The 17,294-nt window shown below is 38.7% G+C and overlaps 1 protein-coding gene across 3 annotated transcripts in view; it reads right to left on the bottom strand.

Annotated features, from left to right (window-relative positions):
- Meis1 (Meis homeobox 1) overlaps nt 1-17,294 on the bottom strand; it is a 136,614-nt gene that overhangs the window by 100,491 nt on the left and 18,829 nt on the right. For all 3 annotated transcript variants that reach the window (XM_004849949.4, XM_004849953.3, XM_021262531.2), the window contains one exon: nt 6,130-6,241. In XM_004849949.4, the coding sequence (XP_004850006.1) occupies nt 6,130-6,241 (112 nt within the window). The remainder of the gene's footprint in view (nt 1-6,129; nt 6,242-17,294) is intronic.

Consider the following 17,294-nt stretch of genomic DNA (forward strand, 5'->3'; position numbering starts at 1 on the left):
CAGATGATGAGCTTATTTTTCTTTAAGGTGACCTGCTTTCATGGTGCTGGAAATCAAGCGTTGTTACTCATATTTGGTGAGTCAATAAAAGGGAAGGTGAGTACATTACAAGATGTTCTTGGGAAAACTGCTCTCTGTCCAAACATCTAATTCAACATGCTTGATAAGTTAATAATACAGACCTTTTGATATGAGGGGTTTGGGAAATATAATAACTTCCCCTTTCTCTTTTTACACCTGATTTTTCCCACCAGGAAATCATTTTCCTATTCTGCCTGCCACCACATACAAAGGCCACATTTTAATTTGCAGTCCAACATGAAACATAACCAAAGTAACACATAGGGCTGCAGTGGTGTAAGGGCCACAGCCTGTGGTCACAATTATATTTCACTTTTCCCTTTTCACAAAAGTGTGTTAGTCAAAAGACATTACAGTGTTATTGAAATATAAGAAGTCCAGAGAGAGATACAAAGCTTAAGAAACAAATGAGAACAAATATGAATCAAGTGAGCCACTTGACTAATAGGCAAATGAAGCAAAATAAAATAAAGCAAAATAACAATTTTTAATACTTTTCTTCATTTTCAAAGTTCTTAAGTTATTATAAATATTTTGTTTTTAAAATCTGTTGGAATTTTTTAAAAAAGAAAACTATTTCTAAACAAGCAGTATTAACTTTGGGTTTTCATGTGAAAAACTGCAAACAGACAGCAGTTTCAGATTTCAACCTAAACCTGAGTTGCTGCGGTAGTTTTTCAAATTAAAATATCTTCTGTGGCCTCGACCACTCTTAAGTTGTCCATAGGAAAGAAATAAAGGAGGGAGGGCAACACTTAAGCCCAGCCATAATTGGAAGTATGTGAAAAATGAAGTGTCAGTTTGGTCAATAAAGGGCAAAGGTCAAGGGGAGCCTGAGCCCAAACTCTGTGCGAAATGTGCTCATTAAGACATCCAATCAGAGTGTTCCTTCCCACCTATCCCATTATTCATCAGACAGCTGACTGTTTCAAATGCCTGGGTTCAGGCTGTTATTACTTTTCTTCTTCATGTAAAAAGGCGAGCTGGTATATAAATCGCTGCTCAGTCATCTGGAACACAATGTGGCCCTTCCCCACCTCCCTCCCTGGTCGCTCCCCACCCCCTCTCAGGCAGCTCTGCCTGCTGGCTTCCCAGGTCTGGAACAACTGCCTTGAGAGTCCCCTCAATAATACATGGGACTGCCTTCTGCCTATAGGTTGCCTGGACTCATACAAAAGCTGGCGTGGAGGGGGTGGGGCAGTGGGAGGCTTTGCAACTATTGATACATTATTATAACGAAATAGCAGTGCTTTTCAATTATTCTTCTTTAAAGAAACATGCTGGGTTTGCTTTTTTTCTCCCCCAGTGGTACTATTGTTGATATGAGTCCTGCCTCTAAAAGGAGAAGTTCAGTGGGTTTTAGAGGTTCCAGTAACAACTTTTAGGGTTGAAATGTTTCACATCAAATTCCAAGGTCAAAATTATATTTTTTCTTTGTCCTTACAAAAGAGGAAACTAAGATGAGCTTTTAAGAGGGAAATGTTCTGCGAGAGAAATATCCTGACTTGTTTTCTACGCTCTTATTCTTAATTAGATCACTCTTTGAGTGAAGTGATATAGGCTCTTAGTACATAATACAATTAATCATATCAATCATCATGTTCCTTTTGTAAATAGCTCAATCATCATTCTACTTAGCACACAAAACTAGGTTCTCTCTCCCCCAGCAGAGTCTAACCACCTCTGAGTCTCAGCTGATTCTCTTATTCAAGGCCATGTACCCAGGACAGAGTATAGTACCAGGCCTAGTACAGACATCTAACTGGGCAAGAGTGATCAAACTGGTAACAGAAAAAATGTCTGGTGACATTGGTAACAGAAAAAGTGACAGGTGATCTGGTTTTCTATTCCTAAGCCACATGAAAGAATGCCCATCACAAGGGATGTGGTCCCTTGGAGCCCAGGCTGTGGAGTCAGACTACAGCGTTTCAAGTCTCAACTGGACAACCACCCAGCAGGTGGCCTTGGGCAAGTCTTTCAGCCACTCTGATCCTCCATAACCTTGGTTCACAGAGTGAGGGGATGAAAATAGCCACACTGACTGACAGCGCTTCGTGTCCTCTTTTAATATTTTATCATTATCACTTATTCACTCTCTAGACTTTGCATGAAATGCAGAGATGGGCCCAAACTCAAACTGTGGCCAATCGCAGCAAAGCTGCTTGCAAGGCACAGAGTGGCTGTAGCAGTTCCTGAGCAGAAATGGGAATCTGGAGGAAAGAGGCACTAGGCTTGCTTAACGTTCTCTTGCTCTAAACATACACCATAGGATAAAAAAGAACTACACACTTCTCTGCCAAAGTTCACCTCATATTACCAGACATTACTTGTGAGTCCAAGACCGCCTCTCCCAAAGCAGTTGCAAAGCCAGGGACCAAGATCCCAGGGTTCACTCTGACAGCTACTCTCCAGTATTTCCAAACTACTTGCTTTTCTCCTGCATAATGGGAAAGCAGCAAATAATTGAGAGGAAGAAAACAAGGATTTAACATAATAACTTTGGAAATGCTTTGAGGAAGTTAAAACAGTAGACAAAATCAATGTTGTAGCAACAGCAGAATCCCCAACCAAATTCAAATGTGAAGCCTCCCTCTTAAATGCCAATTTAAAGGGGCTTCACTGTTAAAGAATCAATTTCCTGCAAGGTGCCACAAGTGTTACTATTAAATGAAAGTAGATGACATAGGAAGAGTTGCCAGGATGAATAATTTTAGGTGTTGGAAGGATATATTATGTAAATCATGAATAAATATTAAGTCCCTGAATAATAATATCTTTGGTGTTCTCTTAATTATATACTTTATGGACATTCTCTTTTAGTATGCCCAGAATTGGATTTTTATTTCATTTTTTATGCTTATGTAAAAATTTGTTCTAAAACTATTTCATCAATCACAACAGCCACTAAAACAGCCACTAATTTGGAAAATTATCAGGTACTCTAAATTCCCAAATTCACTAGAACTGCAACCAGGAACTATTACCGTCTTTTGAAATCCATCAAAACATTAAATTTTTCCTGGATGACTTATTTTATTTACTTTGAAAGTTCAAAAGAATAGGACTCAGTTGAGATATATGTAGCCTGATATATGTCTACACTGTGCAGCTGGTAGGCTATTTAACAGATGGCCAAAGCCTACAGGATTTCTTTCTTTCTTTCCTTTTCTTTACTTTTTTGTACCACAGGTGCCATAATGAAGTGGTGAAAATTGAAAAGAAATGAGTAAAAAGAAATGTAGCACAAATAATACAGTAGAGAAAGTTTTAAAATATGTATTACTCCTGTCTGTGGGGGAAACACCTCTTTGGATATGTTCTTGACAGATTGAGTTATTTCTGTCTATTGGGTATGTATAAAGACATATTTATGGATTTATAAATCTTTTGAAGAGGGCTGTTATTTACCCAGTTGACTAAAATGGACTCAAACTGTGTAAATAACTATTTAGGACATGTACTCTGGGCCAAATGCTGGCACAGCTTACACGTCCAGGCCTGCCAGAAAAGGCAGACAGGGAAAACATGGAAAAGCCACTGTGCACAGTTAATCTGAAGGCTGCACAAAAACTCAGCTCCACAGGTCTCAGGGATGAAAAACGAGGTTTAGAAGGGTCGTGTTTGGCATGGAAATGTGCATAAATTTTTGCAGCAACACTTGCAGGCATCATTCTGCAGTTAGCAGGAATAAATCTCATTGCCAAAGAAAACCCACCAACGAAGGGCAAGAGAGACTGGAGGCGTGGCTCCCATCACCCCTGCTGTCCAGCAGGTATAGGGCAGAGAGGGAAGTCAGCACAGACAGTGGCTATTTGATCTCACCGACAGGAACTGACTCTAGTTCTTTGGTGGAGACATGAGGAAGAGGATGAGCAGTTGAGAGGATGAGAGGATGATGAGGAGAGTCTTGCATATATCATCAGGACACTGGAACTTTAGGTTTGGCACTGCACTGGGACCTTAGCATATCACAAAGCCTAACCACATCTTATTTTCCACATCTGTAAAATGAGGCTAAAGCTGCTTCATCTGCCACAAGGATTGTTTTTATTTATTTATTTATTTATTTTTTTTTTTTATTCTTTTTTTTTTTTTTTTTTGGTACCAGAGATCAAACTCAGGACCTTGTGCTTTCATGGCAGGCAGCAGAACCACTGAGCTAAATTCCCAGCCCTAGGATTGTTTTCAAATGGTTTGATTGAGGTCATTCAAGGGAAATAATCTATGTGAAAATACTTTTTGAAAAACCTAGGTGGTGGTCTTAAATATAAAAACATAATGAGAAGAAATATAAAAAGAAGCATTCTAAATGCCACAGCAATAATGTGAAAAGTATATGCTTCCTGGTTACAATCAAATTCATTATTAAATAGGCCTTTGAAGATCACTTGTTGAAGATAAAAGAAACAGCAAATTCTTAATTCTTTGTCATGGCCCATCAGAGGGCAAGGACTGACATTGGGCATGCACCTTCTGAAAACTCATCTTATCAGAGCGTGCTTGTGAAAACTGATGCATTACAGTCTTAAATTCAAGTGCATTTCAGCAGTCCTCAAGTCTTTATGCCACAGCCCAGGTACCTGTCGTTTCTTAGATGATATACGTTTTAAAAAGCAAGAAATGAAAAAGAAAGAAACAAAATGCTAGGCTATGACCCCATGTAGCAATTCTGAGATATGGGAAAAAGAATTTAGATTCCATTTTCACCTCTTTGAAAACTCATAGGGTAAGTAGAATTCTGAAAGTCGGGCTTTCTGCTGAAAGTGCTGATACCACCTTAACTAGAGCACTGTGAACAGCAATGCCATAACATATACATACACTCTTGAAAGAAAAAAGGCCCCTTGGATTTATGTTGCATATCATCTTCCAGTAAAAGTCAGAGGTTAGAGGTCACCTGCTTCTGCCTCAGCTCTGGACTAGTTTACTATTCCAGGCTCCATTTTTACTAGGCTTACATTTCTGATGAAGTCAGCAACTTTTCTTTGAAGAATAAAATATCTCAAATGCTTAAAATTTTATTTATAGAAGTTATTCCCAGGGTAAATAGCATACATGTACTTTTAAAAAAACCTGAATTTTCCTGTTCTTGTTTTCAAGTTAACCATGCTATATTCACTATAGACGTTGTAATTCTAATTGGTGTAGTCCAACTGAGTTAAACAACAAAATTCCTTTGTTGTCTAACAGCATTCCAGTCAAACATGATCACAAAACCAGATTTGAAAGTATGTATCTACTGCAGGCTCAGAGTCAACTTCAATAAAGCAGTCTTTTTATATTCAGATAAAGAATTCACTTTAAATGTTAATTGCATTAATTGAACATGAAATCCACTGCAGTAGGGCCTCATCAAAAGCAGTACAAGACATCTGACTACTCATTCACCTTTTTGGTAAAGACTAACTTTATGTTTAAACATTATTTCCTGTTAGTTATACTCAACCATATACACCCACATACACACACAGGTCTGTGCATTCAAAGCACAACACAAGTTAAGTTGATATTGCTCCCTAATTCCATTTAATCTGGCCTTGCAATGAAGTCAAGCCCTTAAGAGAGTGAAATAAGTAAAACCAGAAAAATGGCTTAAGCTCCATGCAGAGGGAAGCCCAGCACAGGTTGCCCAATGCCTTCTAATCATCTTAAGACATCATTGTTCACTTGAAATCATGGTGGGTGTTTCTTCATGATCTTTTGAAAAGCCTCTAAGGGTAAGTGGTAATAATACTTGCTATTTGTATAGCAGGGCAGTAGTGCCATACTGCTTATCCACATCTGAACTTCGAATCTACTTCTCTAATCTTGCTGTCAGTCAACTTCACTGACTCTGTTTCACAGAGGTGGCCAGGTGACAAAGCAGTTCAGCAGTTGGAATGGCAGAAAGGAAGAGTCAGGGAATTGAGCAAGATGAGCTGATTCTCAAACCATGTAGAACTTATATTTTAGGAGAAACTGTGCAGATACTAACCAACTAGACGTTTCTGATTTTTCAACTCTTGAAATGAAACAAGTAGCAAAAGAGAATGAGAGCACCTCTCCTACCTTGCTCACTGCTGTTATCCCCACTGTGTGACGTGTGGCCCCCACTGGAAGGGCCTGGGGTTCCTCCTGAACGGGTGGACGCTGTGTCATCATGATCTCTGTTCCAAGAGGGCTGTGGGGGCACAAATCAGAAACCCAATTAAGACCCACCCATTGACACTCGTTGGGCATGATCTCATTGCATAATGATAACATAGACAACGTGTTATCTTTCCTGTTCCCTTTCAAGAGTGGCTCCAGTTCAGAGCTTCATTGTCACATTCAAAATTTGCCAACTTCTGCTTCCCAACTAAAATACTATCAACAAATAGTTATTCTGTAAGTAATTCCATGCTTTATTACCAAATAAAACAAAAACATTTCAAGTAAAGAAAAGGGGAAATGCTGTCACTTGATTCTAACTACATTTTTCACATCAACAAACCCTCTGGCACAACAACCTGCTACTCTGGAAATGCAAAATGAGAGTGATGGTCTCTACCACTATTGTGGTAGAGAACAGAAGCCTCTGATTCATCCTAAAAGATAAACATGGCAGAGCGTTTAAGATCTTGCAATTAAGCCTGGGCCCATAATAGCTAGGATGTGTCAGCTGTTTTCCGGATGGTACATGGCAAATGGACCAGGCACAGGGACAAAAAAGAAATGAGAATAACAATAGATTCACATGGACTGTGTACACTCAGCCCCTGCCGAGCCTTCTTGTACTACTGAAGGGAAAACAGATGTTGCTTCTTATCACTGGGTTCATTTGAAAGTAACATTCAGATAGGAAAAAAATTGGCTGTAAATTAAATTCTTGGGGAAAACAATCCTGGTGATACTTCTCCTAAATCTCTCTTTATCACCACAAAAAGACTTTAATTAGCTTTTAGTGCTAGCTTTCAACAACAGCTTCGTGAGTCACTGGTCATCCTGCACAGTAGGAATGATACAGAATAGAAAGCTGGATCTTAGCTAGGGAATACTTGTCTTCAAGATTATTAGCGGGAAAGGAGGATGATCTCGTGTGTAAGATATGTATACATCATTTCAGTCATACAAGGTCACAGTTAAAGACTTATGCAGCAACGTTTTTTGACCCTTCTAACATTTTAATACACTTAGCAAAATCATAGAGCTCTTTGCTTATTTCTTGAAAAGTATTTTCCCATGTCAGAGAAAATAAGGGTTGAGGAGATCAAAATGTTTCAGACACCCAGGGAGAGGGAAGTAAAGATCCCATCTAAGAGACCTGCTGTATAAGAATTAAAGAGGAGATTCACTGCACCTGACAAGGATGCTTCATTGCCACCTATTCTATGACCCTGGCCAGAAGGTCCTCAAATGAAATAAAGTCATGGAAGCATATGCCACCTGTACATTTGACTCACCTCTTCTGCACATTCTCAAAAACAGTGCTAATTGATTTGCTGATTTTGTGATTGAGAGATATGTGAGCTGTGAAAGAAGTGCTTTTTGCAAACAAGCATTCTGCAGCATACCAGAAGAATGCTGTAAGACGTAATCTGGGACACATGCTCAGAATGCAAACAGTTAATGCATAAATTTTCAGTTTGTACAACTGCAGCTCTAAAAGGGGGACTTGTTTATTCAGAGCTCTGCAGAAAGAATGGTACAGCACCCAGGGGACAGACAATGCCAGGCACAAAACCCCGGTGCCTCAACATGTAAAAGGATGTTTTTCTATGTGCTACAAATCCCACTTGAAAATATAATTAGAAGGAGAAAATGGCAAACTATTGCATTAACTGTAATTGAACAAAAGACCAGCAAGGCATGTGGGAGGCTGCAGGAACCCGTGGGAGTTTCAGGATGCATGAGATCCGCGAGGGACATCTCCTGGGCACTCTCATTTTATTTATGTTGTCCCTCACTACTATTGTTGACTGGTGATCTGGCTTGTAATTAATAGAAAAGCTAGTGATAACAAGCAAAAATACAGAGCAACAGACTAACCTCATCAGAAGCCTGTTTGTTAATCTGATTAAGACTAGGACTCCAAAAAAGGTGACTTAGAACCAAAGAATTATTCCATGTGATACAGGAAACTGTCCTCCTTTATGCTACAACAGATCTGATATATTCACTATCTTTTAATGAGCTCCACTGATTTATTCAGCTCTGCTCTGCTCCCTCCCCCACTTTTCTACTGTGCAGGATGTAGATTAATTCAATGCTTAATTGTTTAGTAAATTCAATTTTCCACATTCTATTCTGCATAGCTTTAGCTAAGGTTCTTAAATCTTCAGCAGTGAGCCCTGAGCCCAGTGTTTGTGATCTGTGCCTACCTTTTTTCATCACCATTTTTCTTCATCCACCACTTAATTCACCATGAAAAGATTTTCCTTGCTGGAAATTCTGATTCCACTATGATCTGTGAGGCATTCCGATTCATTGCATTTTCATTGTGTTGGGTCTTAGATGCTGGGCTCCTCTTTTCTCACAGCTATTGCCACATTATACAGGCATTCATGCAAGAAATGTTGGATTCCACCTCAGTTTATCCAAATTTTGTGCAACCTATATGTTTAAATTTGTGTGTTCATCAAAGGTAGGAGCCAATATTTTCCACCTAATCTCATTCTTCTCACAGCCTTGCTCTTCCAGAAGCCTGTGAATACTGAATATACTTCTCTGAAATGAAATCTAACTTTTGTGGTTCTTTCTTGCATTAGCATTTTGTGTATTAGCATTTCAAGAATGGTGTAGTCATATGAAACCAAGCACTAGGAGAAATCCACAAGGTTACCAAAACAGAACAAGAATTATGCTTAGCTCAGTTCACTAAGCATGATTAAAGTTTAAGTATCAGAAATAGCTCATGAACTCTTCCAATATAAATATGTAAGGCAGCCCTAATCAGAAAGAACTCCCCCAAAAGCCATCCAACAGAGAATCTCAGTTACAAGAGCGTATCTCTGTGACTATATGTGAGTATGCCACATCCCACAGAGAATCTCAGTTATAACAGCATATCTCTGTAACTATATGTAGTTATACCAAACAACATCATTACTTTTAAAATAAAATATGTGCATATGATTATGTTCATATATCTGCAAAGTTGGGAATTACTTGGGGCCACTTGTAAAGTAAGGCTGATAGAATAAATTCAATGATGCACTGCATTAGATGTATAGCAAACCTTAGTCATGGTTCTAAATTAAGTCCTGAAGAGGCTTCTTTGTTCAATGTGTATAATTTCAGAATGAGCAATGGCTATGTTCTCATCTATTACAAATCCATTAAGACAAGAGGTCCTAACCTGGAGTCCAGGGACCTCCTATGGAAAGTCTGAGGGAAGGAGAGTATTTTTTTTTTTTGGTACTGGGAATCAAACTCAGGTCCTTGCAAGGCAGGCCGCAGAACCACTGAGCTAAATCCCCAGCCCCGGGAGAGTCTTATTTTGACAATATTTGTTTTTACATATATGCTTCCATATTTTCCCCTGGGACAGTTTTGTAAGTTTTCATCAGTTTCTCAAACTAGGCCGGGAATTTAGCTCAATGGTTCTGCCGCCTGCCTCACAAGTACAAGGTCCTGAGTTCGATCTCTGGTACCAAAAAAAGACTGTTAAGCTTTACATAATTGTCCAAAAGTCTGACAGCTACTTCTCTAGGAGACATTCATGGGGCTAGACACAGAACCATAACTGGGAAAACCTCAAACATCACTGAATCTACACTCTAACTTGGCACTGACAACCAGTGTCCCCCAGACAGCATGTCAAGTGCCATAAATGGAGACAGTTAGCTAGAAGATTCATTCCATCAGGAAGGTCCTCTTGGTCAGTATAGAAATACAGCATATAATATGTAAGGCAATTTAATCTCCTTTTTTTTCCCCTGGAACTAGGGTTCTAGAAGACATTATGTTAAATATTTGAAATAAGCTATGGTTCTCCTACCTCTCCTCTCTTTGAGAGCTTGAATGCTTCATATTTTCTTCTGTCAGTTCTTAAGAAGGGTCCAAAATAAATTATTTGGTTTTTAAAAATTATTCATTGCATTGTATTTCTTTTTTATTTAGAAAGTAGTTCTACTGATAATATGGTAGAAGCAATGACCTCCCCTGACTGCAGGCTTCTCCCGGATAGCATCTTACTCTTCTTTGTCTTCTCATTTCCTGGCTTAGTATGATGCACGGCTCAAGTTCAGCTGGCAATAAGTGTTCAGGGAACTGAACTGAATTATTATTAGTTACTATACCACAAGTATTCCAACAAACAAACTATACCTTCAAAAATGATCTCCCTTTCCTATATAAACATATCCACTGGTGACTCTTTTTCCATGGATGTTTTACATTTGAGCTTACTTCAGGCCTTCTTATCACTGTCCATATTTTCCTTGGATAATATTTTGTTTGTTTATTTATTTATTTATTTTTGGTAGCCAGGATCGAACTTGGGTCCTTGCGCTTGCGAGGCAGGTGGCAGAACCACTGAGCTAAATCCCAGGCTGCCTTGGATAATATTTTGATGACCATGGTTTGAATGATCTCACTGATATGCTACCAAATTTGTGCCTATAGATCTCTTTTTTGTTCTTTAGACTTTTATGTCTATCTGCTCAAATATCTACTTATAAAAATATTCACCTCACTCAGCAAGTTCAAGGTAAACTCATGTCTCCATCAATCCTATTCATTCTTTTTTATTCTTCATCTCAGTGGGTATCACAGCAGCCATCCATGGCCAATCTCTCTCTCTCCCTTTTTCTTCTCTACCTTCCCTGCCTCACCATCCAATCACTCATCATGTCTTGTCCATTTTCACCCCAAGGGAGTTCTCAAATAAGTCAGTCTCTTGTTTTCCATCTTGATGACTGCTCTTTTTGATAAGGCCCTTGTAATTCCCCAGTTTTAAAAGAATTCAATTCTACTAGAGCATAAGCTCCTTGAGGACAGGAATGGCATCCATGTAGCTCACCACTGCATCCTGAATATCAAGCACAGCACTTGGCTGTAACCATTCAGGAAATGTGTGTTAAATGAATGAGCTACTCCCTATTGCCTACAGAATAAAATGAGAAACCCTGTCTTGGTACACAGAGCTCTTCATCATTTACTCCAGGGACCATTCCTCTCCTTGTTCCTTGTGCTCCAGCAACTCCCAACCATATGAGATTTCAGGTAGATATTCTGCTGCTTATTGTCCCAGGCCCATGCCCATCCTTCTCTTCAGCCTCCATTGCCTTGCTCTGTCCTGCCTGACCCCAGGCACTGATAACCTCCTTGTTGTTATGTAAGACACAGCTCAGATATCACCTCCCAGAGCAAGCCTTCCCTGATATGTTCACACCATCCCAGGATGAGTGAGGCTCTCCCCTGAGCACTCAGCTCTCCTCATGAATACCTCTGTCATTTTACTCTTCCATTACTCTGTAATGACCTGCTCTGTCTGACTACAATCCCATGCTATGAATGTTTTGGGCCATATTTGATTCATCTTTATAGCCTCCATCTTAGGGAAATATCTGTACTAAAGTAAATACAAATATGTTTTTGGATGAATGATAAGCTTACGCACTGCAGTGGACCCTTGACTTATGAACTGGATTGGTTCCCGAGGACTTGTTGTAATGCAAGTTGGTTGTAAGTCAATACAGCTCAGTTTTGGATGTTTACCTGGGTACATGCTATAGATAACAAGAGGTGGATAAATCTTCTATTAACCTAGTTAACCCAAGTTGTTCACATGTCAGGTCAGTCATAACTTGAGGGTCCACTGTATATAGGGATTCTCTGTGTTGAGTTGCTACCTGGTACTATGGTCTTTGATATTAAACATCATGAAACATCTAAAAAGGACTTTTACAATGTAGGAACTCCTCACAAAACATACACACACTACTATAAAAATATATTAAAGCTCAGTTGCAGCACACAGTTTTTAAAAAGAAGAAAATTTAAAGAAGAAAATACAAAGAGATCCTTGTTTGAGACTTGACTGTGCAACTTACATAGTTTTAGATAAAGGCACAACCTCTCCAAGCCTTAATAGTCCAAACTGTAAAACGAGGTTTAAAAAAATCCCTCCCACACAGCTGTAACATATGTAAACTGCCAAGCATGCAGCAAGCACTCAATAAATATCAGCCACTATATTTCTTAATACAACAACACAGATTGATCTAGTCATCCCTAGAATATCTACATACAGGTGGATTCAGTTCATAGGCCTTCTACACTGAATGGCTAACCTGAGCTGGTTTCATGCACAGCTTGGTAGGCCTTGAGCTATCTCCCAGCTGGTGTGTGCTCAGGGAATGCAAACTGATCTTATTTTCACCTTGGGATAACATGATTTCACAGGTGGTTTGCTCCTCCCCACCCCATTAAGTTTAATCTGATATCTAACACTTATAAATCACTTTAGAGTATACAAAGCACTTTGATGCATCTTCTCAGGTGGTCATTCATCACATCAGAATCATGCCAGAAACATTTGTCCTAAGCCAAAATTAGTTTTAAAAAAAAAAAACAAAGAAAAACAACAATACTTCTATCCTAACTTAGAGGTCCCATTCAAAGAGATGAGTATTTGAGAGTCTGAGGATCTTATCCCTGAAATGGTCAGCTATGAAGAAACTGATGAAATACAGTGTTCAAAATGTGAAGTTTATCTGCACTTGTCAATAGGCAGCTTTTTCTTTGAGAAGGTACATTTACTCTTTTAAATTACCAAGATCTCTTTAGTAATTTTAGTGATCTCTAGCATCCTAAAAGAGCTGACATTGTCTCCAAAAGGGAACAATTCAGTCTCTCCAGATCAGGACAGGCACCAGTCCACGTGGGAATATGCCAATGTGCACGATGCTCTTGTACACGTGCATTTACACCCCATGTCTGCACATGTTCAAACACACACACACACACTGCACTCACTCATAGGATTGTTGAATTTCACCATCTCAGAACCACATCTAATTAGGCCCACCTCCTCTTCTTTTCACCAATGTCTAAACAATGTCTCTCTCAATCCTTAAAGGCATATAATTTAGCCAATGTGATCTCTTAAACACCCCTCAATCAGTGACGCCATCTGAGAAAAAGGACCAGAAGGACACATGTGCAGAGAAATGAGGAGGAGAGAAGGAGCCCAAGCACTGTTGTGAAAAACAGATACCTGTCTAACTGTGTGTACTCCAAGCTGGGGAATGAAGGATGTTGAAATGTTTTATGAATGGGTATTTAAGGTCTAATATGCCAATATTCCTATTGATATTCTTAGAGGCCACCAATTTCCATTTGCTTGATAACTAAAACATACCACATAATCGTTCTACCTACTCAACCATTTATTGAGCACCTACAATTTGCTAGGGCCCTAGGGAAAGCTTGCTCCTCTCCCAACATGCTCCTTTAAGGCCACATCTACTCTACTTCAAATCCAGATCATTCAAAAAAAAAGTATAAAATTCCTTAACAGGGATTTAAAAATGGAAAAAATCCCTGGAAAACATTAAGCAAAATTCATTTAACCACAAGTTTGGGCAGTATATTTTGTTTTGTCTCGCTTTTTTAACACAGTAAAACTGCCCTTTTCCCTTTTAAGATGTGTTTAAATGCCAGAAGCATTCACAAATTAATACTTCAGTATGCACACAAGCTGTGAATTTAGGGACCATGTTAAAATGTTTTAGGGAATGGTCTGAATGTGAAACAGCACATTTGAGATAAACTTTTCCTAGACCCACACAATGTCCTGCTGAAACATAATAAAATGTGGAGAAGCATTTGGAGGTACTGGGAAAGACTGGCAGGTGCTGGCGGCAATTCCCTTCCACAGAGAGACTGGCTTTTCGAAAGGTTGCCTCCTTGCACACCTGATCTCCCTTTCTCCATTAACTCTCCTTTTTCTCATTTCCTTCTCTGTCCCCTCCCTTACCTTTGCCAAGTCTGCAAGCCTACCAAGGTTCTTATGGGGTCCCTTTCTAATTCGGGAATAAAACGTGCTTATTACTCCACTTAATAGAAGCCTGAAGGATGATTTTGGTCACTCGGGGCAAATGGTAAATTAGTGATAAGATAGTGGAAATGCAGCATCCCCCCTCAGGATTTGTGCCTCTTACCAAGACACCACACTTTTCTTCTCACTGTCCCAGCCCTGCCATTGTTGCCACTGTGAACTTTTCATCTAGACCTGCATCTTGGTAGCTACACACACCATAGGGGTGTCTAATTCAGGTTTTATGAGGTAGGTTTCTTGAGCAACTCTGATGTGATATACACATATATAATATATATACTAGATATATAATATTATATATGATAATGCAATAGTAGTGGTGGTGGGTAGTTTTGGAAGCAGAGACAGCATCTGTTAAATTGAGTTCTGTACTTCCCAGTCTTCACGTAGTACAAATAAAACCTACAAAAATGATAATTTTTCAAACATTGAATCCTCTATCTCTGTGTAATGAGGCATGTAGGGAGGAAGAAAAGAATTTTTGTGCTTTTTTGCCTTTGGTGAAAATTCTCCATGGAGTCATTTCATCTTTAAATGAAAAGTTTTCTATCAAGTGATTGTAAGAGCTTCAGAAAAAGCCAAAGCCTGGGTTCAGACACGGAGGAATGCACAAAGGCACACATGTGAACACACTCCTGCACACATACCCATCATGTGTATGAGATGTGAGGCAAAAGAATGGGTAATAATGAAGTTAAATGTTTTTATTACCTCATTATGGAATTTAAAGCATCCTGACTATCAGATACATTTATTAAATCTACTAGCTCTTAAATATATACAATGTTGCCTACTCTCCTGCAGGGTCATTTTCCTCTCAATGCTCAATGCTCAGGGACTGCCTGCTGGACAGGCAGGGAGGACAGTAACCTTAGGGAACTCAGACCCACCATCATAGGTCACTTTCTTGACGCTTCTTAATACCATACTTCCCTATAGCCTGGTATCTTTTGAATCATAATTCTGATACTCACAGGATTTTATTAATCTGTAGAGTTTAATTAATATGTCCAAGAAATTTAAAATGAATCAACAATGCTCAGCAAAAGGCTACAGATGTGAAACAAAACCTAAAAGATCCCAAAAGCTTTCCTAACAAAATCCACACAACATTCATACATTTTGCCAATGTTTTACTTTGAGAATCAGTGCTAACACCATCCCAACAGGGCCCCACTGTGGTCTACGTGGATAACGTATATTTCTAAATGGGGTATATTCACACAGATTACAGATGGAAAGAATTATAACTAAGGGGCAATAGACAAGTATTGACAATCAGTTTTACTAAAATCTTAGAGCCAGCAAGTAATAAAGAATAGATGAGGGCCGGGAATTTAGCTCAGTGGTACCATGCATGCCTCGCAAGTGCAAGGTCCTGAGTTCGATCCCCTGTACCAAAAACAGAAAGAAAGAAAGAAAAAAGAATAGATGAATGCTTTAGAAATCATTCAGTACATTGATTATTCAATTTCTAAGTAATTTGTTTTGGAGAACAATCTCGTGAAGGCAGAAGAAGAAAAGAGAAGATAAAGTCTGATCATATTAAGTATCTTAGTAAAGCTATTTATATTTCAATAATCTTCCCTTTTAGGAGCTGGGTTGGTGGACTGTACCTGTAGTCCCAGCCACTTGGGAGGCTGAAGTAGGATGACTGCTTGAGCCCAGGAGTCCAAAACCAACCTGGGCAATATAGAGACACTTTGTGTCAAATGTTACAATAATTTTTTCCTTTCTATGTCATTGTGTTATGAATCACATGTTATTAATAAAACAAACTCCTATACCAATGATTTTAACAATGCTATATGTTTTACTCATAAAACCATACTCAAGAACTGTAGCTGACAGAGTTAAATGCTTTATTGAAACAAAACCTAATCCAACTGGCACTACTATATTTCCGAACAGTTATATCTAAATATCAAACTATAGTCTTTATTTGCTAAGTGCTTCCTGCTAAATTTTGTGTTGTTTTCTATCATTTCTATTTATCAGGAAGAATCAGTAAGTTACATGCCAGTATACCTGGTGTTACAAAATCCTTTTTATAAGATTGTTTGCTTCTAAATGTTTTATTTTATATTTGTAACTTAGTGTCACTACTTGTTCTACAAACAAATTTAGATAAACTCAAAAATGTCATATAAAACAACTTCAAATCACAAACTTTCTAGGCAGGCAGTCCAACAAAAATTATACCTAATAATGCCTAGAAATCATGCATAGCACAAGTAGACAATAAGACCCTGTAAGCAACTAGGCACTTAGAAGTGGGGGGGAGTTATTAGCACAAAGTCTGCACGTAACAGTCACTTGAATTCTACCATAAAAGTGAAGCTGCAGTGTTCACTGTATTATGTCACAAAAATATCTGAGGATCCAGTCTCCTTTATACTATGAGAAATTCAGTATAATGAGTGACCCCCTCATAATAAGGTTTATGAGGATATTCACTTAAAACTTTATACTTGTAAGGCATTCTACAGAACACCTCCATCAACCAGTATTCAACCTTTCCTTCCCAAATCCAATTCATGTTGCTGAAGGACAGCCAGAGTATAAATGAGAACATAAAATGTTATTTATGTAATGCTCATTGGGGCTTGGGTTACTATTCTAAATGCTTCTCATGAATCCTTACTTCTTACACTAACTCAATGAAAGGCATACTAATTGTTACCCCTCTCTGCCTTTTTTGAGACAGGGTCTCACTATGTAGTTTAGAATGGCCTGGAACTCACTATGTAGACCAGGTTGGTCTCAAACTAAAGGTGACCCTCTTCCCTCAGCTTCTCAAGAGCTGGGATGACAGGTGTGGGTCATCACACCTAGCATTGTCCCTATTTTACAGATCATGAAACAGGCTGGTCAAGGGGAAATGACTAACACTCTCACAGCAAAGTCTAGATTCAAACATCAGCGCTCTGACTCTAAATTGTACTTCCTGGGACAGTGCCTGCTTGAAGATTATATAACTAAAAATTACAATCAGCATGCTTGTTTTTGTTCAAGTGTTTCTGAAATTTTCTACTTCTAAATTCTCCAACCTGAAAATCCACAAGTTTGGTGTGAGAAAGAAAAAATTTCAAGTGGGACAACAGTCTTGTTTTATTGTATTAGCCTATGGCATTATATTTTGGATAGAAGAATCATAGAAATTTACATTTACTATTGATTTCCACTAATA

The sequence above is a fragment of the Heterocephalus glaber genome, unplaced genomic scaffold (assembly GCF_053883595.1).
Source record: "Heterocephalus glaber isolate CG9 unplaced genomic scaffold, H.glaber_assembly_v1.0 deba00001457, whole genome shotgun sequence".
Taxonomy (NCBI): Eukaryota; Metazoa; Chordata; class Mammalia; order Rodentia; family Bathyergidae; genus Heterocephalus; species Heterocephalus glaber.